Genomic DNA, 25,035 nt, shown 5'->3' on the forward strand with positions numbered 1-25,035 from the left:
GTGTAAAGGGAGGTGGGTGGGGGATTGGGGTGACTTGGTGATGGGCACTGAGGGGGGCACTTGGTGGGATGAGCACTGGGTATTATGCTAAATGTTGGCAAATTGAACTCAAATAAAAAATTAAAAAAACCCACTGATATTCAGCAGATGTGAATAACCACAGACATAATGGTTGCTAAAATAGTAACACTTTCAGGCTGGCTTATGTTTTAGTGCTGTCTTGAGCCCCCTTATTACCCCTACCTCCACTGACACCACATCTCTTTTCTTTGGAACTCTCTAGGTCTTCTCATCATCCAGAAACAGAGGGGCAACAGCTGGAACAGGGGGAAGATCCACAACTTGCTCTGTTGCCATGTTTGTATTTCTGCCATCCTGTTTATAATTTTTTTTGAAAATCACCCAAGGATCCAGTCCACAATGAAGATGTTAGTCTTATATAGAGAAATAGACAGGTGGACTGATTGATTTGGAAAGGGTGAGGTTGGAAGTCCTCTTTTCAATGATTTTTATTTTCTTAATAGTCTAAGAAACTAAGAGTAGAGAGAGGTGAGGGACTATATAGGTAGAAGGGAAGAAGATGTGCAAATAATGTCTAATGGAATAGGAAATAAATTGGTCTGGGCAATATGCAGAATTTATAGTCAATTAGCCATGGCTGGGATATTGCCATGCAAGTAGGGAAAAGGAAACCAGAGGTAAGGGAAGTGAGAGTATCTTGCAGGGAGTGATTACAAAATAGGCCATAGGCTAGTTAAAAAAGAAGTAGGGATATAGGGAGAAGTGAGAATCAGTACCGAGGTGGCAGGACAAAGAGATGATCGGTTCTGCTGCTGTTGGAGAATTGTTGGAGTTGGGGTATTAGTAGGAGTGAGTTGCAGAGATAGAAACGGTAGGTGGAGAATGAGGTGTTCAAGATTGATGAGGGAGCACATTCTCTAGTAATGCCAAATTCTAGTTAATGACCCTGGGACTTTTTGGTGGAGATGGGGTGGGGTAATAAGATCACTGGGCATAAGGAAGCCAAGAAAAGAGAGGTGGACTGTCTATGTAGACATTGAAATCACCAAGTTACAGATGATGGACACAATGAGAAAGAAGCTATCATCTTGAAGGAACAAGAAGTTACCCAAGGGTATGTAAATAACTACCACAGGAGATGTAGGGATTCTGAGGGTATGAGCTTCAGAGACACTAGATATATTTAAGAATAGGGGATAAGTATGTTCTAGGAGAGGCAATAAGATAAAAAAGAATACAACCGTAGCACCCCCAAGCCCAATGGGGTATAGAGCATTCGAGAAGAAACCCATTAATTGTTGAGGGCTGCTGGAAAAACAATGTTCCCAGGTGACAGCTAGGCTTTAGTGAGAAGGTGGCCATCTGCAAGCCAAGGAGAGAGGCCTCAGAAAACACTAAATGTGCCAAAACCTTGCTCTTGGATTTCTAATCTCCAGAACTGTGAGAAATAAATTTGTTTAAAACACTCTGGGTGTGGTGTTTCGTTAAGACAGCCCCAGCAGACTAACAATGTCTACTTAGTGGAAGTTGCATAATTAGCTCTAATTATGGCCTATTTTTTTTGGGGGGGGAACTTCTTTCTTAGGTTGACTGTGGTGGTGAAGTTTCTAGAAAGCACTGGGTGCCAAGAAAAGGAAGGGGTCTTTCTAGGAGCATGGGTAACATCGTGGGTCCCCTTTCTTGCCTTATCAAGGTCCAGTGTGACTTATTCATTTGACCATATTGCTTTCCCTTTAGCCTTCTTTTAATTTGGGATTTTTATAATTGGATAGCTATATTCATTATTTATCTAACAAGCATTTATTGAGTGCCCCTTTTGTGCCAGGCATTGCTCTAAGTATTAAGGATAGTAAAACAGGTGAAAAATCCCTGACCTTATGGAGTTCGCCATCTAGTACCACTTGGCTGTCTCTTGAATATTTTAGTTCTCTGATTTGACTTCTTATGGCCATACTCTCCCCCTTCCAATCCACGTGTTTTGTTATTCCCAAATTAACCCTCTTCATGTAGAAAATGTGCCATATAACTCTCATTTATAATAATCTACTCAATTAGTGGTTTGATAGTATCTTATAAATAAATCCTTATTTCTCCCTGTGGCATTTGAGTTACGATTTAGCCCTGGAATGCTTGTTTGAGATCTGCTTAAAATTGGGGATTTGTACCTCCTCTGGGAGGTATCTTTTGAATCTTCTTACTGCAAAACTGACATTTCAGGACATTAAAATACATAAACTAGATATAGGAATTCACTATACATTCCATTTTCTTTTAAATAATCAAAAGATATTTAGACATTTCAGTCCTGTGCTGGAAAGTGCTGATCCTATAACTCTGAGCTCTAATTGCTCAGGTTGGGGGGGTAGATATAGAGTAAGGGTGGGGATAGGGAAGGATAGCCTGATTTTGGGGAGGATTTTCATGTTATCTGGTCCAGCAACTGAAAGGGGCTTCTGGTCACTTTTCATTACTTTTTCTGTTGAAGGCAGCTGATGCCCTAAACAATAGACATGACTTTGAATATATTTTTTCTCCAGGACAGAAATATGGGTGTTGTTAAGGAAAACAAAGCGGCGACCTTTTGGCATTTCTTATTTATCCTATCAGTCAGAGTCTAGGCAGAAAACAGAAGCAGCATGCAAAATGCTTTAATTGAAAAGAATATAATGAAGGATGATTACAGAGGTGTGGGAATGGTTCAAGGACCAAGCAAAGTGGTACAACCCTACACCTGAAGGGGCACTGGTAGGAAATGGTATTATTAGAGACCTAAGAAGAGCTATAGCCATGGAAAAGAGTCTTTGAACAGGCATTGTAATTAGAAGGCCAGGGCAGGGCCAAAATTTTGGCCTAATACAAAGGTGAGAAGAGGGTAATTCACAGGCTGATATTTCTCTCCTTCCTTCTTTTGATCTTCTGATAATGCTTCCCATTGGTCCAACTCAACAGGAATCACAAGGCAAGGAGGTTCCGGTGATACATTCATAAATGTCAGCTCCCAGGCAGAGCATGGAGAGAAGTAGAGGCAGTGGATTTGGAGAGGAAAACTGAAAATATCTATTATAAATATTCTCTATGACCATAATTTTTTTTTAAAAAGTCAGAAGGCAAGAAACTTAAAAATCACTATAACACTACCTTCCTAATAGTATCACCTTCCTATTCAACCATTTGGCTTACTGAGTGCTCTTTCTGCCTAGTACTAGTTGACAAACTTTTTCTGAAAAGGGTCGAATAGTAAATATTTTAGATTTGGGACCTGAGAGACAAAATTGAAAATATTACATTGTATTTATGCAACCACTTAAAATGTAACCATTTAAGCGTATAAAATGTAGTCATTAAAATCTAGTGGGCTGGGGCACTTGGGTCACTCGGTTGGCCTGACTTGATTTTAGCTCAGATCATGATCTCGGGGTATGGGATCCAGCTCTGTGTTGGGCTATGCACTGGGAGCCTGCTTGGGATTCTCTTTCTCCCTCTTCCCCTGCCTGTTCCTACCCTTCTCTCTCTCTCCCCCTAAATTAATTAATTAAAAAAAACCCAAAAAACCCAGTGCCTGGATTTGGCCTGTGAGCCATAGTTCATCACCTTCTAGTCTAGAAAGTCTTCTCCTAAAGGTTTGCTAACCTACATCTATTTTTTAATGTCCAGTCCAAATAAAACCTCTTCCCTGTGGCCTGTTGTGCTGAGACTGAGTTATAAATGAAAGAAAATCCATTTTTACAACCTTAAGAGAGTAAAATTACCAGCTTGAATTTGAGAGGATGTTGGAGGGAGATCCCAGAATCCAGGAGCTGCAAGCATCCCAGCTATTCCAGGGACCTGGCTTGCTATTGTGGTATCAGGACATGCCCTGTTTCTCTCTTCCTCTTACCTTTGCTCTGTTGGAAGTTTGGTTTCACTGTTGACTGCTGAGGGCAAAGCCTCCCCGTAGGGAACACAAAGTACCTGCCCCTCTTTAAGCTATAATCTTGGGGGAGTACTCTGCTTGACCTATCTCGTTCACACACCCATCCTTGGATGAACACGCGTAGGTGGTGGTGGTGGTGGTGGTGGTGGTGGGAGGGAGGTTCTATGATCGCGCGAGCTCCGGAGAGGAGCCCACTGCTGAGGACAGTGTCCCAAAAGGAGGGAGAATTGCGTTGCCAGGAGATACAGACAGGATGTCTATATTTGAGAGATGAAAATGTCACAATTATAGCCCAGTATGTGATGTGCTGTAAGACAATGTCTGAGACACGTTTTATCACCCCCGAGTACCTAATTCTACAGTTGGTAGACAGTCCTGCGTTTTTGATGAATGAATGACTCAGTCCCCCCAGCTGGTGGCGAATGCTCTCCTCGGTAAACTGGCCCACATAGCAGCTGTTGTCTAGCTCTGTAGGTTGTATCAGAGGTTTTCCACGTCCATATGTTATCCTTCCTCTAATCCCCGGAGGCAAAGCATGCCTGAGACACAGCCAGGCAGCAGGAAATCCCAGCCCCGGAACCAGAGCCCCGGCGGCGAGGCCGATTCTGTTCTGGGTGACCCACGTGCCCTGGTTGAGGCCTTCAGGAGCCCTCGGACTGGACGGCGGCGGGGTCCGGGGCGGGGGCTCCTCGCGGCCGCAGCCCCGGGGCGTCGCTCGGCACAAAGGAGACGGCGGGGAGGCGGCCGCCGCGTGGACCTCAGTGCTCCCGGGGCTCGCAGGCCCGGTTACAGGCCCGCAGCCCCCGCGGCTCGCAGGCCCGGTTACAGACCCACAGCCCCCAGCTGGTCGCAGGCGCGGTTACAGACCCGCAGCCCCCCCCCCCCGCGCCTCGCAGGCCAGGTTACAGACCCACAACCCCCGGGGCTTCCAGGCGCGGTTACAGACCCGCAGCCCGCCCGGCTCGCAGGCCCGGTTACAGACCCACAGCCCCCAGCTGGTCGCAGGCGCGGTTACAGACCCGCAGCCCCCCCCCCCCGCGCCTCGCAGGCCAGGTTACAGACCCACAACCCCCGGGGCTTCCAGGCGCGGTTACAGACCCGCAGCCCGCCCGGCTCGCAGGCGCGGTTACAGACCCACAGCCCCTAGCTGGTCGCAGGTGCGGTTACAGACCCGCAGCCCGCCCGGCTCGCAGGCCCGGTTACAGACCCACAACCCCCGGGGCTCCCAGGCGCGGTTACAGACCCGCAGCCCCAGCTGGTCGCAGGCCGGGTTACCGACCCGCACCCCCCCTCCGCAGGGCTCGCAGGCCTGGTTACAGACCCGCACCCCCCTCCCCGGGGTTCGCAGGCGCGGTTACAGGCCCGCCCCGCCCCGCGCCCGGCCCGCGCGCCCGCCTTTCTGTCTCCTCTCTCCCTCCGTACGGGACGGCCCGGCTCCACTTCCGGGCTCGGGGATCGGGTATCGATCCGGGCGGGGGGCGGGGGGCGCGGGAGCAGGTGGCTGCGGCGGGCTCAGCGGGGCCGCCTGCCCGGGCGCCCGGACGGCCCTCCCGCCGCCTTTGTCGCCAGCGCTTCCGCGGCGGCCGCTCCTCCCCCAGGTCGGCGCGCGCTGCCGGCCGGACTTTGCGCCGCGTCGGGCGCTGCTGCTGCTGCTGCTGCTGCTGCTGGCGGTGCCGCGGCTGCTGGGGCTGCTGGGGCTGCTGGTGCCGCGGGGCCGCGCTCGGGGCCGGCGGCGGGCGGCGAGGGGCGGGCGGCGAGGGGCGGCCGGGACCCCGGCCCAACATGGCTGAAGTCACCATCGACCAGTCCAAGCTGCCCGGAGTCAAGGAAGGTAGGGGCCGCGGCGAAGAGCGGGGGCGCCCCCCTCCCCAGCCTGGCTCCGGCCGGCCGGGGCCGTCGCCCTTTGGGCCCCCGAGGCCCTCGCGCGGGCCCCCCCCCCGCCCCCCGTGCCCTGACCCCGGCTCCCCGGCCCCCCTGGGTGCCCTGACCCCCCGGCTCCCCGCACCCCCTCCTGCCCTGACTCTGGCTCCCCGTCCCCCCCCCGTGCCCTGACTCTGGCTCCCCGCCCCCCCCTCGTGCCCTGACCCCGGCCCCCCTGGGTGCCCTGACCCCGGCTCCCCGCACCCCCTCCTGCCCTGACTCTGGCTCCCCGTCCCCCCCCCGTGCCCTGACTCTGGCTCCCCGCCCCCCCCCCCTCGTGCCCTGACCCCGGCTCTCCGGCCCCCCTGGGTGCCCTGGCCCTGGTTCCCGGGCTTTCCCCCCCCCGCCCGTGCCCTGACCCTGGTTCCTCGCCCCCCCCCGGGTGCCCTGACCCTGGCTTTCGGTCCCCTCGGGTGCCCTGGCTCTGGCTCCCTGGGTGCCCTGACCCCAGCTCCCCAGCCCCCTTGGGTGCCTGACCCTGGCTCACTGGCCCCCTCGGGCGCCCTGACCCTGCCTCCCCACCCCCGGGTGCCCTGACCCTGACTCCCCGCCCCCCACCCAGGTGCTCTGGCCCTGGATCCCCGGCCCCCTCGAGTGCCCTGACCCTGATGCCCCGGGTGCCCTGGCCAGTTACGGGGTTGACTTGAGGCTCTACTGTGGTACCTCGGGCGAGTCACCCGGTTCTGAGCCCGGCTCGCCCTTCGCCAGGAGGTGGGGGGAGACAGGCTAGCACCACCCGCGGCAAGTGGTTGTGCAAATGTTCTAGTGACAGGCCAAGCCTCGGTGAAGGTTCGAGGGCTGGGCACATCTGACTTATTTGTGTCCTGAAAAATCCAGGCCCAGCCTAGCTGCTGGTGTGAGGGCTAGGAAGTGGGGAGGGGCTGACGTTCAGTTCCTTGTGGAGCCTTTGTTTTGAAACTTGACTCTTTCCCTCCTTCTCTCCGCTTTTCCTAGCCCAGCGTCTGGCTGGCTGACTTTCCCACCTCCCTCAAGGTTTAAAAGTTTCATCTTGGCACTGCCCAGCGCGGGCAGGCTGATGGGAAGCTGCTGCAAGCATTTTCTTAGAGAAAGCAGGGGGTAAGGGGGGACAGGGGACTGACTGGTGGCCTTGATTTTTAAAGGCTCTTTATACTGATGTCCTGGAAAATCGTGGTTGATGAGTACTGGTCTGGTTTAGCCACTGGCAAGTAGCCCTTTGACTTCCCTCCCCTGCTCATGATCGGCTGCTCCAAATTTAGCATTTTTTTGTTGGAATTTTGGGTGGTGTTAGATCACCTTAACCTTTAGTTATCTTTGGCTCCACTTTGGCCCCAGGAAGTGTGGAAATCCCAGAGTGCTATCCAAGCTTGCAAAGGTTGTCTTTGTTGTGAATGCCATTTGTTTCAACTGAACATCTTGGCCCCGGGTGTCTTGTCTTGGGAATGTGGAATTGAAAATAAGAATTTTTGCTTTCTTGCAACTGCATGTTTCATTGACAACTTGATTTAATTCTGATGGTCTTGTGGGTGTTCAGACCGACGCCAAAATCCCAAGGAAGCTTGACTGCTTTCTTTCCCAGAGTTCCAAACACTACAAGATAGAGTCCCTGGTTTTGTGTAGAATTTTTCTTGGGGCCAGGCTTGTCCTATTTTTCCTGCAGGGTATTAGAGTTTAGGCCTGAGATCTTTCAACCTTTCAATTTCCAGCAAGGCTTTGGTGAAGACTCAGGCATTCACATGTAAATGTCGTTGTCACAGCAGTGTCAGGTCTGGTGCCTGAGTGGAAGGAAAAGCTGATAGACACTTTGAAAGACCTAGTCTCTGAGATTGTCTGGTTGGTTGCCCTTAGCCTTTTGGGTACAGTGTTATGGACAAATGTCTGTGTGCTATGGATAAATGTCTCTAAAGAAAAAGTGACCCTGGGTAGTGCGTAGTGCTTCCTTGGGGGTGGGTGAGGAGTAGAATGAGCCCTGGAGTTAAAACACAACCTTAACAGGTAAAGTATTAATCGTGTGGTGCTGTGATCTTACCCAGCCCCTTGTATCTGTCAGTGACCTGGAACAAACTCGAAACTCACTTTCTGTGTTAGCATTTATATGACTCTTAGGTCTTCTGGTCTCTAACCAAAACAGGAATGATTTATTCTAGTACATTCTTTCTCAAGGGGTTCAACAAACACTTTCCATCTAAAAATGCAAGATGTTTCTATTGCTAGACTCTGGAATTTTAACACATTCAAATTGGCTTTCACTTTGCTCATGTGTTTGGCAGTCCAGTTTGCATGATATGGTAAGGTGGTACGAAAATTTGGTGTGGCTTTTTTATTAAGTTAGAATTAAATGTTGATTGATTTTGAAGGTGGTCAGATTATTGTCTTTGTGAGCAGCTGACTTTTCTGATTCCAAGATACTCAAAGGAAATGAAGTATTGGGCCAGGAACGCCCTAATGGTGGTGTAGTTTTTGATCTGGGAAGTATTCAAGTCTAATAAAATGTATCTTTCTCTAATGTAACTCTTAATTATGGCCTAGTTACTCCCTAATAATGTCTTTGAACCCTAATTTAAAGAGAAGAAAGCTGATGCCCTTGTTTGGGTAAAACACACATTTGAGACTGTTCTTAATACTGAAACTACAACAGAGCTTGTAAAGGAAGTTTAGTGGTAAATTGCTTAATACCCTGGAATAGATTTTTAAGATCTGTTTTTAAAAATCTGTCTCTTCCACTTCTCTTTTCGATCTAAATTTTGGTGGATTTATATAGAATTATGATTTCGGGTCATGGGGTAGATTCCAATACAGATTAAGATTAATGCAGTCAGTGTCTGTGGCTTCCCGCTGCCTTTTCTTTGGGAGGGGTTGGGGAGCCCTGTGACCTCTGTTGTGAACGTCTCAACAGAGGTCATGGGTAACAGCTGACAGCAGGGAATATTTTAATATAATTTTCTTTTCTAGGTTAAAATCCAATGCTTGCTTACTTAGTTTTAGGGTGGTCAAAGACATTCATAATTTGGCCAGACCTTTAAAAAATACCCAAAGTTACAGCAGTATTGTTACCTTAGGAAATCTCTTAGAATAGGGGACAAAAGGACACATTTGAGTTGATATGTAGGTGAAAGGAATTAAGTCTAGCTAAATGTTCACACACGTCATTATTTCTGGTTTAAAAACATATTTGGGACACAGGCATACTTTTTGTAATGGAAATACTTTGCCAATGTTTAGGAATAGTCCTTTATTTCTTCTGAAACATTCGAGCTTCTACCCAACAAGATTTGAAATAATCCCCAGTATTTTTTAGATCAGTAGATGTATGACTCAAAGGCATCATGCAATTTTCGAATGTTAGACAAAGGTGTATTCAGGTTCCAACAGTATTCTGTAAGCTTCTTAGTTTAGATCGGAGCTGGGAATATATTTCTCTTAGAATGAATGCTTTTCTTCAGTTGACAAATTTAGATTTTTGGTCAATTGTAACGTCTTTGCCGAATTTTCTTTCTGACAAAATAGTCCAGACTCCTTACTTTCCTTTTTTCCCTCTCCAGTCAGATTCCCATATCACTTCTTAATTCATCACTTATCATCATAATCTTGCCCCTTCTCCCATATTTTTTTCATCCCTGCCATTTTTATTGGTGCATATTTTCTATTGGAAATGAGACTTTTACAGATTGTAGATTTATCTGAATTAACACTTATAAATAAATCACTTAAAAAAAAAAGAATCTCAGGTCTTCACAAAACATTTTATTCCCTGAGTACCCATTCCTCAGTGGTCATTCTGCTGTCTGACTTCCTCCTACCTGTGAATGCCTGTGAAACCCAGGCCCCAGACCTCTGCCCAGAGTCAGCAGAACTAAGGTGTCACAATTTTGCTTGGGTCTCCCCAGTCTGAAAGACATACTGGGGCAGGGGCCAGTCCTGGGTCCTCAGAGCTCACAGACACCCAAGGATCTGAATCTCTCTCTTCTCTGAACACTGGGGTGAGCATGTGTGCGGACCGTGGACCCAGTGAAGACTCTCTGGCCCCAGTATCATTACCTGAATTCTTGGGGAGCACAAATGTAGGGGCTGGGCCCCATCAGGGACTCCTGACACAAAGTTTTGACACTTAAAATGTTGGTCTAAGAGCTAATATTAGCCTGTCTACCAAAGCCATTTCTATACCCTTTTAAACTTTTATCAACTCCTTTGCAATTAGAATTTTCCCACTTTTAGCCATTTAGCCCAACACACAAACCCTCCTGTCAATTCCCAGGGCCAGCCTTCTTTTTTCTTCTTTTACAACAGTAAGAAATGCAATCATTTTGTTATGTATTTGTACTAGTCTTCATATGGAAAGTTCCACCATCTCCAAAGTTGGTTATATCTATGTTTCATGTACGTGTCTGAAATAAATGCACCTAGTGACTTTTTTCTTGAAGTAAAAGCAACTAGCTATTCTAAAAGAAAATCTTTTTTTTTCTCTTTTCTTTTCTTTTCTTTTCTTTTCTTTTCTTTTCTTTTCTTTTTTTTCTTTTTTTTTTGTGGAAGATAAGTACATCTTAATACATCTCCAGAAATATGTCTCAAAGGACTGATTCATTTTAGGTCCAGGACACCGTAGTGGCATAATGAAGTAAATTAAGTTAATGGCACAAATCCAGAATTTTAAGGAGAAGAGTACAAAATTAGGTTTGATGCATTAAGTTAAGCAAGTATTCCCAGAGATCGAAAGCATGTCGTGAGCATACGAGGTGTGTAATGGGAAGGCAGTGAAGGTGAGATGTATAGATGTATAGCACATGGCTCCAGGACAAACTACAGTTTCTCTTTGCTTCAGAATTCTACAGCAGGTTTTTTTGTTACTCTTTTTTAATGAGACAATGGCTCTATCTCCTTGAATTGGGAGATTTATATTTTATTTATCTTTCTTTACCCTCATCTGGCTTCAGGTCTTTCAGCCATAAAGTATTCAGCAAATATTTGCATATGTGAGTGAATGAATGAATGTGTTATTAAATGCTCCCTGTTAGTTCAGGAATCATACCTCTGGCAAAGTATATCATTTTATTATTATTATTATTATTATTATTATTATTATATATTATAGATAATATGTTATTTTATATTCCTTCTCAGAGTATAAGCTCTTAAGGGGCAGAGATAATGCCTTCTAACCATGGGGGGCACAGATCACAATGCCAGAAAGTAAATTTATTTAAAGAAATACATATTTTTTATTTTTTTATATAAGAACTTTTAATATTTTTTCTAATGTTTATTTTCTTTTTTTTATTTTTTAAAAATATTTTATTTATTTATTCCTGAGAGACACACAGAGACAGAGACAGAGAGAGAGAAAGGCAGAGACACAAACAGGCTCCATGCGGGGAGCTTGATATGGAACTCAATCCCTGGTCTCCAGGATCATGCCCTAGGCCAAAGGCAGGCTCTAAACCGTTGAGCCACCCAGGGATCCCCCTAATGTTTATTTTCTCATTGGTGCATCGTAGAAATAGATATCATCCCATATAGGTAAGTATAACATAAACAAGTGAAAAAATATAAAGGAATTGTTATGCTCTTCCTTCTGTCCTTGGAGATAACCATTATTAAGAATAAAATTTTAGTGAAAACTCGCAATAAATGCTCTTTTGTGGTTTTGATTTTTATTTGAGTAATAGGTTTAATACACTTATCTCACAGTTTGCAAGTTGGAAGGAATGTTAGATGCATATTTTTTAAAAAAGTGTTTATCTACTGTGTGCCACCTGTTGCGCAAGGGTAGTACCATCATAAAACATGCCCTGTAGTGCATGGATGTGATATTCACTGTGGTGGAGAAGCAATTGTGTAGAGTTCAAGGAGTTGCTGTAAAGAACCCTCTAAATTCATATTGTAGCCAAAATGCCTCTCACATGAAGGAGAAATAAAAACTCTTCCAGTTTATGGATGCAATACTTTCTTGAATGAGTGAATTAAAAAAAAATGGATATAGCTATCATTTGTAAAATAAAGACTTTTTTTAAATAAAGCATTTTTTAAGTCATTGAGTTTTTTTGTTTTGTTTTGTTTTAACTAACAGGTACCTAAAGGGCAACTTCTTCCATGTGTGAAACCATAAAGTTAAATGATACTTAATCAAAGGATCTCAGAGTAGAAAGCACTAAAAAAACCACTAATCTAAGCCAACCTCCTCATTTTCTAGATGAAAGTCTGAGGGCCAGGATGGGGAAGTGAGCTACAGGAACTGCTGAGGTTGAGTAGCTAGGAATTAGCACATTGAGACTAGAATTAGAAACACTTAAAGCTGCAGATATTCTCTCCTTACTTACCTTCCCCCTCCTCTCGCATTTTCTCCCTTCTCTCCTGCCTTCTCTCTTTCTCATCCTTTTCCCCCTTCCCCTCATCACCTTTCTTTTAAATTATTCTGTAGATACATAAGATTAATTTCTAACGTGTTTCCTTAATACTGCCTTATGTTTACAACAGTGGAATGAAAATAATGGACAAAAGTTTCACAGATGTTTTAGAGTTATTTTAGGGATAATGTTTGATATGAATGTTAATGAGTTTATGTAGGCTTTTTAAAACTTTTTTTTTTTTTTTGGTAAGTAGTATTCTTTTTTTTTTTTTATAAATTAATTTTTATTGGTGTTCAATTTACCAACATACAGAATAACACCCAGTGCTCATCCCGTCAAGTGTCCCCCTCCGTGCCCGTCACCCATTCACCCCCACCCCCCGCCCTCCTCCCCTTCCACCACCCCTAGTTCATTTCCCAGAGTTAGAAGTCTTTATGTTCTGTGTCCCTTTCTGATATCTCCCACACATTTCTTCTCCCTTCCCTTATATTCCCCTTCACTATTATTCATATTCCCCAAATGAGTGAGAACATACACTGTTTGTCCTTCTCCGATTGACTTACTTCACTCAGCATAATACCCTCCAGTTCCATCCACGTTGAAGCAAATGGTGGGTATTTGTTGTTTCTAATGGCTGAGTAATATTCCATTGTATACATAAACCACATCTTCTTTATCCATTCATCTTTCGATGGGCACCGAGGCTCCTTCCACAGTTTGGCTATTGTGGACATGGCTGCTAGAAACATCGGGGTGCAGGTGCCCCGGCGTTTCATTGCATCTGAATCTTCGGGGTAAATCCCTAACAGTGCAATTGCTGGGTCGTAGGGCAGGTCTATTTTTAATTCTTTGAGGAACCTCCACACAGTTTTCCAGAGTGGCTGCACCAGTTCACATTCCCACCAACAGTGTAAGAGGGTTCCCTTTTCTCCGCATCCTCTCCAACATTTGTTGTTTCCTGCCTTATTAATTTTCCCCATTCTCACTGGTGTGAGGTGGTATCTCATTGTGGTTTTGATTTGTATTTCCCTGATGGCAAGTGATGCAGAGCATTTTCTCATGTGCATGTTGGCCATGTCTATGTCTTCCTCTGTGAGATTTCTCTTCATGTCTTTTGCCCATTTCATGATTGGATTGTTTGTTTCTTTGGTGTTGAGTTTAATAAGTTCTTTATAGATTTTGGAAACTAGCCCTTTATCTGATATGTTATTTGCAAATATCTTCTCCCATTCTGTAGGTTGTCTTTGAGTTTTGTTGACTGTATCCTTTGCTGTGCAAAAGCTTCTTATCTTGATGAAGTCCCAATAGTTCATTTTTGCTTTTGTTTCTTTTGTTTTCGTGGATGTATCTTGCAAGAAGTTACTGTGGCCAAGTTCAAAAAGGGTGTTGCCTGTGTTCTCCTCTAGGATTTTGATGGAGTCTTGTCTCACATTTAAATCTTTCATCCATTTTGAGTTTATCTTTGTGTATGGTGCAAGAGAGTGGTCTAGTTTCATTCTTCTGCATGTGGATGACCAATTTTCCCAGCACCATTTATTGAAGAGACTGTCTTTCTTCCAGTGGATCGTCTTTCCTCCTTTGTCGAATATTAGTTGACCATAAAGTTCAGGGTCCATTTCTGGATTCTCTATTCTGTTCCATTGGTCTATGTGTCTGTTTTTGTGCCAGTACCACACTGTCTTGATGAACACAGCTTTGTAGTACAACCTGAAATCTGGCATTGTGATGCCCCCAGCTATGGTTTTCTTTTTTAAAATTCCCCTGGCTATTCGGGGTCTTTTCTGATTCCACACAAATCTTAAAATAATTTGTTCTAAGTCTCTGAAAAAAGTCCATGGTATTTTGATAGGGATTGCATTGAACGTGTTTTAAAACTTTTTAACTAAGATTTTGTTTTTAGGTTTTATTTTTGATTCATCAAATGAATTACTGGGTGAACTATAGGAGGGTATACTCCTGCATCAGTGTTATATCTAAAAAAAAAGATAATAATCATGTCTTCTCTGCTATAGTCAGCCTGACTGACGGGGCCAATGTTTAAAGGCTTGGACCCTTTAAATGTATAGAGGGATAAAGTCAAAGAAAGCTACAGGCCATGGTTTTTCCATAGTCCTTGTCAGGGAGTAAGAGTTGTTATTGAGATGAGTGAATTTGCGTCAATGACAAAAAGCTATGTGATACTCTTATAAAGAAAGCATTTATAGATACCACAAAGCTTTAGTAAACTCTGCTTGAAATCCTAGTTTTCTTAAGTAAAGGAGCATATTTTTAAAATGAACCACTCTGAAGCGTGGGGAAAAACAAACCTATAATAGCTATATTTGCGGTTTCAGAAGTAGCTAGTGGAAGATCTATTGAATTAATATTTTTAACTGATGACCCACTTAAAGGTGTCCTGTACTTCAAAATGTAGAACTAGGATATCCTAGATCTTGAATAAGACCTATAAAGGATAATTGGTTTGTATATTCAGAAGGACCTTGGGGATTATTTAGACCATTTATTCCCAGATGTTTGAATTTAGAAACCAGTGCAAAAGAATTCTCAGAGATTACCATTAGAAGTCATGACAAACGTGTGTGCAAACACAGTCATTTATTTTGCCATCATTTATTTTACAAGAAAAAACCCACATAAAGTATGTACATATGCATATGATAGTTGGTAATCATACATTGACATAACATTAAGAAGTTTCTCATAAACCAGAACCAGTTATAATCCGTTTTGTTTATATATTAGTATTTTTTCTTTTTAGTCAAACTCATTGAGGTATAATTTATGTACAGTGAAATTTCATCCTTAATTTACAGTTCTAAGTTTTTGACAAATGTATAGTCTTGTAATTATTGCAACAATCCAGATCAGAACAGTTATATAACCACCAAACTTCTCTACTCTTTTTCCCTGTCTCCCACTAGCTAGCCATTGATTTGCTTTTGGCCACTATAAGTTTTTTCCTTTGGAAAAATGCCCTGTCTTTGTTTTTCTTTATTATAAATTAATTTTTATTGGTGTTCAATTTACCAACATACAGAATAACACCCAGTGCTCATCCCGTCAAGTGTCCCCCTCCGTGCCCGTCACCCATTCACCCCCACCCCCCGCCCTCCTCCCCTTCCACCACCCCTAGTTCATTTCCCAGAGTTAGAAGTCTTTATGTTCTGTGTCCCTTTCTGATATCTCCCACACATTTCTTCTCCCTTCCCTTATATTCCCCTTCACTATTATTCATATTCCCCAAATGAGTGAGAACATACACTGTCCTTCTCCGATTGACTTACTTCACTCAGCATAATACCCTCCAGTTCCATCCACGTTGAAGCAAATGGTGGGTATTTGTTGTTTCTAATGGCTGAGTAATATTCCATTGTATACATAAACCACATCTTCTTTATCCATTCATCTTTCGATGGGCACCGAGGCTCCTTCCACAGTTTGGCTATTGTGGACATGGCTGCTAGAAACATCGGGGTGCAGGTGCCCCGGCGTTTCATTGCATCTGAATCTTCGGGGTAAATCCCTAACAGTGCAATTGCTGGGTCGTAGGGCAGGTCTATTTTTAATTCTTTGAGGAACCTCCACACAGTTTTCCAGAGTGGCTGCACCAGTTCACATTCCCACCAACAGTGTAAGAGGGTTCCCTTTTCTCCGCATCCTCTCCAACATTTGTTGTTTCCTGCCTTATTAATTTTCCCCATTCTCACTGGTGTGAGGTGGTATCTCATTGTGGTTTTGATTTGTATTTCCCTGATGGCAAGTGATGCAGAGCATTTTCTCATGTGCATGTTGGCCATGTCTATGTCTTCCTCTGTGAGATTTCTCTTCATGTCTTTTGCCCATTTCATGATTGGATTGTTTGTTTCTTTGGTGTTGAGTTTAATAAGTTCTTTATAGATTTTGGAAACTAGCCCTTTATCTGATATGTTATTTGCAAATATCTTCTCCCATTCTGTAGGTTGTCTTTGAGTTTTGTTGACTGTATCCTTTGCTGTGCAAAAGCTTCTTATCTTGATGAAGTCCCAATAGTTCATTTTTGCTTTTGTTTCTTTTGTTTTCGTGGATGTATCTTGCAAGAAGTTACTGTGGCCAAGTTCAAAAAGGGTGTTGCCTGTGTTCTCCTCTAGGATTTTGATGGAGTCTTGTCTCACATTTAAATCTTTCATCCATTTTGAGTTTATCTTTGTGTATGGTGCAAGAGAGTGGTCTAGTTTCATTCTTCTGCATGTGGATGACCAATTTTCCCAGCACCATTTATTGAAGAGACTGTCTTTCTTCCAGTGGATCGTCTTTCCTCCTTTGTCGAATATTAGTTGACCATAAAGTTCAGGGTCCATTTCTGGATTCTCTATTCTGTTCCATTGGTCTATGTGTCTGTTTTTGTGCCAGTACCACACTGTCTTGATGAACACAGCTTTGTAGTACAACCTGAAATCTGGCATTGTGATGCCCCCAGCTATGGTTTTCTTTTTTAAAATTCCCCTGGCTATTCGGGGTCTTTTCTGATTCCACACAAATCTTAAAATAATTTGTTCTAAGTCTCTGAAAAAAGTCCATGGTATTTTGATAGGGATTGCATTGAACGTGTTTTAAAACTTTTTAACTAAGATTTTGTTTTTAGGTTTTATTTTTGATTCATCAAATGAATTACTGGGTGAACTATAGGAGGGTATACTCCTGCATCAGTGTTATATCTAAAAAAAAAGATAATAATCATGTCTTCTCTGCTATAGTCAGCCTGACTGACGGGGCCAATGTTTAAAGGCTTGGACCCTTTAAATGTATAGAGGGATAAAGTCAAAGAAAGCTACAGGCCATGGTTTTTCCATAGTCCTTGTCAGGGAGTAAGAGTTGTTATTGAGATGAGTGAATTTGCGTCAATGACAAAAAGCTATGTGATACTCTTATAAAGAAAGCATTTATAGATACCACAAAGCTTTAGTAAACTCTGCTTGAAATCCTAGTTTTCTTAAGTAAAGGAGCATATTTTTAAAATGAACCACTCTGAAGCGTGGGGAAAAACAAACCTATAATAGCTATATTTGCGGTTTCAGAAGTAGCTAGTGGAAGATCTATTGAATTAATATTTTTAACTGATGACCCACTTAAAGGTGTCCTGTACTTCAAAATGTAGAACTAGGATATCCTAGATCTTGAATAAGACCTATAAAGGATAATTGGTTTGTATATTCAGAAGGACCTTGGGGATTATTTAGACCATTTATTCCCAGATGTTTGAATTTAGAAACCAGTGCAAAAGAATTCTCAGAGATTACCATTAGAAGTCATGACAAACGTGTGTGCAAACACAGTCATTTATTTTGCCATCATTTATTTTACAAGAAAAAACCCACATAAAGTATGTACATATGCATATGATAGTTGGTAATCATACATTGACATAACATTAAGAAGTTTCTCATAAACCAGAACCAGTTATAATCCGTTTTGTTTATATATTAGTATTTTTTCTTTTTAGTCAAACTCATTGAGGTATAATTTATGTACAGTGAAATTTCATCCTTAATTTACAGTTCTAAGTTTTTGACAAATGTATAGTCTTGTAATTATTGCAACAATCCAGATCAGAACAGTTATATAACCACCAAACTTCTCTACTCTTTTTCCCTGTCTCCCACTAGCTAGCCATTGATTTGCTTTTGGCCACTATAAGTTTTTTCCTTTGGAAAAATGCCCTGTCTTTGTTTTTCTTTATTATAAATTAATTTTTATTGGTGTTCAATTTACCAACATACAGAATAACACCCAGTGCTCATCCCGTCAAGTGTCCCCCTCCGTGCCCGTCACCCATTCACCCCCACCCCCCGCCCTCCTCCCCTTCCACCACCCCTAGTTCATTTCCCAGAGTTAGAAGTCTTTATGTTCTGTGTCCCTTTCTGATATCTCCCACACATTTCTTCTCCCTTCCCTTATATTCCCCTTCACTATTATTCATATTCCCCAAATGAGTGAGAACATACACTGTCCTTCTCCGATTGACTTACTTCACTCAGCATAATACCCTCCAGTTCCATCCACGTTGAAGCAAATGGTGGGTATTTGTTGTTTCTAATGGCTGAGTAATATTCCATTGTATACATAAACCACATCTTCTTTATCCATTCATCTTTCGATGGGCACCGAGGCTCCTTCCACAGTTTGGCTATTGTGGACATGGCTGCTAGAAACATCGGGGTGCAGGTGCCCCGGCGTTTCATTGCATCTGAATCTTCGGTGTAAATCCCTAACAGTGCAATTGCTGGGTCGTAGGGCAGGTCTATTTTTAATTCTTTGAGGAACCTCCACACAGTTTTCCAGAGTGGCTGCACCAGTTCACATTCCCACCAACAGTGTAAGAGGGTTCCCTTTTCTCCGCATCCTCTCCAACATTTGTTGTTTCCTGCCTTATTAATTTTCCCCATTCTCACTGGTGTGAGGTGGTATCTCATTGTGGTTTTGATTTGTATTTCCCTGATGGCAAGTGATGCAGAGCATTTTCTCATGTGCATGTTGGCCATGTCTATGTCTTCCTCTGTGAGATTTCTCTTCATGTCTTTTGCCCATTTCATGATTGGATTGTTTGTTTCTTTGGTGTTGAGTTTAATAAGTTCTTTATAGATTTTGGAAACTAGCCCTTTATCTGATATGTTATTTGCAAATATCTTCTCCCATTCTGTAGGTTGTCTTTGAGTTTTGTTGACTGTATCCTTTGCTGTGCAAAAGCTTCTTATCTTGATGAAGTCCCAATAGTTCATTTTTGCTTTTGTTTCTTTTGTTTTCGTGGATGTATCTTGCAAGAAGTTACTGTGGCCAAGTTCAAAAAGGGTGTTGCCTGTGTTCTCCTCTAGGATTTTGATGGAGTCTTGTCTCACATTTAAATCTTTCATCCATTTTGAGTTTATCTTTGTGTATGGTGCAAGAGAGTGGTCTAGTTTCATTCTTCTGCATGTGGATGACCAATTTTCCCAGCACCATTTATTGAAGAGACTGTCTTTCTTCCAGTGGATCGTCTTTCCTCCTTTGTCGAATATTAGTTGACCATAAAGTTCAGGGTCCATTTCTGGATTCTCTATTCTGTTCCATTGGTCTATGTGTCTGTTTTTGTGCCAGTACCACACTGTCTTGATGAACACAGCTTTGTAGTACAACCTGAAATCTGGCATTGTGATGCCCCCAGCTATGGTTTTCTTTTTTAAAATTCCCCTGGCTATTCGGGGTCTTTTCTGATTCCACACAAATCTTAAAATAATTTGTTCTAAGTCTCTGAAAAAAGTCCATGGTATTTTGATAGGGATTGCATTGAACGTGTAAATTGCCCTGGGTAGCATTGACATTTTCACAATATTAATTCTGCCAATCCATGAGCATGGAATATTTTTCCATCTCTTTGTGTCTTCCTCAATTTGTTTCAGAAGTGTTCTATAGTTTTTAGGGTATAGATCCTTTACCTCTTTGGTTAGGTTTATTCCTAGGTATCTTATGCTTTTGGGTGCAATTGTAAATGGGATTGACTCCTTAATTTCTCTTTCTTCAGTCTCATTGTTAGTGTATAGAAATGCCACTGACTTCTGGGCATTGATTTTGTATCCTGCCACGCTACCAAATTGCTGTATGAGTTCTAGCAATCTTGGGGTGGAGGCTTTTGGGTTTTCTATGTAGAGTATCATGTCATCGGCGAAGAGGGAGAGTTTGACTTCTCCTTTGCCAATTTGAATGCCTTTAATGTCTTTTTGTTGTCTGATTGCTGAGGCTAGGACTTCCAATACTATGTTGAATAGCAGTGGTGAGAGTGGACATCCCTGTCTGGTTCCTGATCTTAGGGAAAAGGCTCCCTGTCTTTGGATCATACAGTAAAATAGTTTGTTGAGTTTAGCTTCTTTCACTTAGCATAATGTATCTGATATTATGTTGTATATATTAGTAATTCTCTTCCTTTTTATTTCTGAGTTCCAGTGTTTGGCTGAACCACAGTTTACTTATCCATTCACTTGTTGAAGAACATTTGGGTTGTTTTCACTTTTCATGGTTATAAATAAAGTCACTCTAGACATTTGCATATAGAGGGGTTTTTTTTGGTGAAAAAAAGTTTCATTTCTTTTGGTTAAGCACCTATGGTGGGATTGCTGGGTCATATGGTGAGTGTATGTTTAGCTTTATAAGAAACTGCCAAACTGTTTTTCAAAGTGGCTATACCATTTTGCATTCCCACCAGCAGTGTATGTGAGGTCCAATTGCTCTGCATCCATGCCCACAGTTTGCGTTGTCAGGGTGTTTTTTGTTTCCTTTTTTCCTTTTAGCTATTTTAGTAGGTATATGATAACATATGTGGCTTTAGTTTACATTTCTCTAATGACTAATGATGTTAAGCCTCTTATCTTATGCTTATTTGCCATTCTTATGTATTTGTTGAAGTATGTGTTCTAAGCTTTTGCCTTCCCTTTTTAAAAATTAGACTATTTTCTTTTTATTGAATTCTGAGAGTTCTTTATATATTGTGGAGTCAAGTCTTACGTCAGATAAATATTTTGCAAGTGTCAGTGGATTTTAAACCTTGGTACAACATTAGATTGTTTATGTTGGGTGTTTTACTATAAACACATTCCTAGCCATACTAGATACCATTGAATCTCTTTGATATGGTCCCAGGAGTCTGTAGTTTTTATACCCAGATTATACACTTGGACTTACACAATGGACATTTGCAATATACTGTGGTCACCCTAGTGCAGGAATCCTCTCTATTCTAATTTCTCAAGTTTTTGCAGTGTTCTCTATCAATGTTCAAGAATAAGCAGCATTTTCCCCCCTCTAGTAATTGATGGTTCCACTAAGATAGGGGTCTGTACACTATGGACCATAGGCCAATGCAGCCCACCTATCACTTGTTTTCATTCAGCAGGTGAGCTGAGACTAGGTTTTATATTTTTTTAGTAATTGAAAAAAAAAGAGGAAGAAAGATTAGTGACATATGAAATTCATATTTCATTTCTATAAGTAACGTTTTATGGGAACAAAACATGCTCATTGTTTACATATTGTCTGTGGCTGCTTTCATGCTACAAAGGCTGAGATGAGTAATTGTGGCAGGGACCATATGCCAGCAAAGCTTAAAATTTTTATTATCTGGTACCTTATGGGAAGAAATAGTGGGTTTTTTTTTTTTACCATTTTTGATGAAACTTTAAAAAAACTTCCTTATTTGACTTTTTTCCTTTTTTCAAAATAATTTATTTATTTATTTATTCATGAGAGACAGAGAGAGAGTGTGGCAGAGACACAGGCAGAGGGAGAAGCAGGCTCCATACAAGGAGTCTGATGTGGAACTCAATCCTGAATACTTCAGTTATCACCATGAGCATCAGTTACAGCTTTAATAGGTTGGTGTTGTTGGGGACTATTGCTGATTGAACTCTTATGGTAGTGTATTTTCTATATGTAGTCACTTTTAAAATTATATACTTATATCCTGATTTTTTTTAGGAAGAAAAAATTTACACTCTGTATGTATTTCTAGGTACTTCAAAATTGATTATCTAGATAGAAGCCTTATATAAAATAAGAGCATGTCATATGCCAGCTCTGAGTGAGGGTCTGTGGCCTTTCATGAGTGAAGTGCATGAGTAAACAGATTGAACTTTTTGAAAAAGTTTACTTATGATTTTTAGTTTATTGCTAATTACTCTCTTCAAATGTGTTACTGACATTTGCATGAAGGAAATGTTATTTTGTCTTCTTGGAAACTTCTTCTTCTTCTTCTTTTTTTTTTTTCCTCTTGGAAACTTCTATCAGAAGTACCTAGGCTGAATTACCCCTCAGCTTTGAAGGTTTAGTGTGTAATGAGCATTTCCAGTCTTGATACAGCTCCTCAATGACCAAATACCAGGGGAGTCTCCACTGGACTTTTTTGGCTTTTATTTTTCTAATGAGTCATAAAGGTTGAGTCACTTTCCATTAACTTTACTCCAGAACTTTTAACTGCACATAGAAAAGTGTGAGTGCCTTATAGGGATGTCTTTTCCTCTTTGTTACCTCCCCATCAACAACATTTGTTTTGGATTCTGTTTTTTTTTTTTTGATTGTATGGAAGAGTCCATGATTTACTTTATTACATTAATTACATAAGTTGGGGGTAACATTCTGTCAAATGCTTTAAAATGTTAGGTTTTTTCTTTGGTGTTATGAAGATGTGTAAAATATAAAATGTTAGGGTTGACAAATACTGTCCAAAAGTCCTTATTGTCTAGATGGGAAACCTGAAGTAGAAAAGGAGAAAATAGATAGATAGATAGATAGATAGATAGATAGATAGATAGAAGAAAGAAGAAAGAAAGAAAGAAGAGACTTGATTAAGATCTTTGTTCCCCCATCTGTACTTCTTGAGCTTGGTCTGACATCTGGGCCAAGAGCTGTTTGGAAAGAACTGTTCATTCTCAATGTCTGTATTAACCAGATCACTTTTTAGCTTTGCCTACAAAAGGTCCCTTATGCTATCAGTGATGGCAGGATTTTAACTTGACATGTCTGCTTCTCTTGTTTTTCCAGGTTTCCATGGTCAGACCTTATTATTTCAAATTGGGCTTTAGTGGACCCACAGAACATTTCTTTTTCTTTCTGTAGTTACCCCATTAGAACTTCACAGAGCCGATCCTCAAAAGGTCATTTTGGCTAAGTGTGTATGTTAGAGGGGAGAGACAGGAGGTTTAGAGAATAGTTAGGGAGCTATGGATAGATGCCAGTTTACTGTGCTTTTAACATCCCTGAGGTCTAGGAAATTGGTTTCAGTGACTCTCAAGCTCCCTGTACTAAGATAATCACTAGGCTTAAAGATGGAGTCACCAAGGAATTTATAGGCCAAACCCAGATCATTTGTGAGTAAAAAGGGTGATTCTAATTATTTCACCAGAGTAAATGGATACTGGTAATCACACAACTAAAGGAGACATTGCTGAAATACCATGAGCAGTTGGATGTGGTGACTGAGTGAAGTCCTTGTGTTACAAAGCCTCTTCTGGATATGTGAAATTTTCATTGGCACTTAAAACCTGAAGGATACCTGTCTGTCACAGATTGTCTTGAGGTTCTAAATTTGTTTTCTGTTTCATAATTGATTACTATGTAAAACATAAAACTGCTTTGTAGGTTATAGAATAGAAATCATTAGGGTGTCATTCAGCTATTCATATTGGGGTTTATCAAAATTTTATTTTTATTTAGTTTTCTGTTCCCTACTTATGGGTTCTTTCCATGTATTCTCCCCAAAATGTGGGGAACAGGTGTTGAAAAGATTTGTGCCAGTTGAAGGGAGATAGGACATGGAGACATTTCTGATTCCCGTTTACTTGGCAATATGTAATACATCTATCATTTTTTTATTTTAAATACTACAGGAGGCTACATTTTTACTCTATATACCTCTACTATGCATCTTTTTAGTAACTGAGCTTTTCTTAGAATTATTTTGCAGTCTTTGCTGTAGTTTACTGGTACATTAAATAATTCATCCCAATTGCAATCAGACTAGTAGTATAAAATTTAACTTCAGTGGACTGATTTCTTTCTAAAGGGAAATACCCCAAACCTAGACTTGTAAGACCTGGTTTCACATCTCTTTATTTACCACCTATTAGGTGTAAGATCTCAGAGATAACACTCAGTATTTCTAAGCTTTAGTTTCCTTATCTGTTTATTGAAGATGATATTTACATGGGCTTCTGATGACAGCTAACTGAAGAAATGGATATGAAAACTTTCTGTAAAATGTTGTGGTATCCAATCAAGCTCCTGATGACATTACTGTTTAAGTTGCCCTGTAATACTTTGACTTTTTGACTTCTCCCAGAATTTTTATATTTACTGTTTTCTCCTTTAAATTTATTTTGGCATAAAAGGAGTAAGGTTCTTACAAAGCTTTAACTAAACATATCAAACATAACATGCATTTTTAAAGTAGTTGATTGTAAGAAGAGATAGTTGTGAAGAATCTAAAAGTTTCTGGTTGGAGACTAGAGGGACGATGTACAGATTGCAAACTTGGAGTGGTTTAAGATCAAAAGGTGGGAAAGCATGGGTAAGAGCTCAATAGATTTTGCTTTGGGCCTGGATATGTCCAGTTGTACTTATTTTGGAATGGTTTTCTAAGGCCACATTGTTTAGTTTCTTTCAGCTTCATATGATATATTAGGAGTTAACACTACTTTAAAAACAGTGTTGTAAAAAATAAATTTATACTCATAGATAGCTATTTCAATTTTTAAAAAATTGCCAAAATAATTTTGACTCCTTAAAAAAACAGTAAAGCGAGTAAATCTTGTAGAGCAGAAAGGATTCGGACAACTTGTCTTCCTATTCACAGCTGCGGGTGGCCCCTGATTTTCTTTCACTTCCTCTGCAGGGGAATTACACGATAACCAAGCATACTATAGAATGTACTGAAGCTACTTTCTATAGCATTGCAGAGAAAAATCCAAGGCATATTAAGAATCCATTCTACTTGAACTTAAAACATTTGGTGGTCTTTCAGAAGCCTTCTGAATTTCCCAGGCTATACTGTGATCATCTGGCCCTTTAGTTAGTGACACAGTTCACATTTATATTCATTGGACAATAAGTGACTGATAACATGGTCTCATTTTGCCCTAGTATTGAAGGCTCTGTGAGAATTGCTAATTGAAACAGGAAAAGATCACTTTTTTTTATAAGGCAGCAGTTGAATGAAAGGTTATTTTAGGATTTATTGATGATTAAAGCTACTATACAGATTAATAAAAGCAAATGTTTGCCATTTTGTATGGTGGGAATAGTTAAATCATCAGAAACAATGAAGAAAGCGATATTTGGTGAAGGAGAAAGCCTATTTTG

At 41.5% G+C, this 25,035-nt stretch overlaps 1 protein-coding gene across 2 annotated transcripts in view; it reads left to right on the forward strand.

The window, feature by feature from the left end:
* Nucleotides 1–5,347: 5,347 nt before the first annotated feature.
* The window catches only part of CCDC50 (coiled-coil domain containing 50), an 83,431-nt gene continuing 63,743 nt past the window's right edge, over nt 5,348–25,035 (forward strand). For both annotated transcript variants that reach the window (XM_055307912.1, XM_055307913.1), the window contains exon 1: nt 5,348–5,765. In XM_055307912.1, the coding sequence (XP_055163887.1) occupies nt 5,717–5,765 (49 nt within the window). In that variant the 5' untranslated portion in view covers nt 5,348–5,716. The remainder of the gene's footprint in view (nt 5,766–25,035) is intronic.

The sequence above is a fragment of the Nyctereutes procyonoides genome, unplaced genomic scaffold (assembly GCF_905146905.1).
Source record: "Nyctereutes procyonoides isolate TBG_1078 unplaced genomic scaffold, NYPRO_anot_genome, whole genome shotgun sequence".
Classification (NCBI taxonomy): Eukaryota; Metazoa; Chordata; class Mammalia; order Carnivora; family Canidae; genus Nyctereutes; species Nyctereutes procyonoides.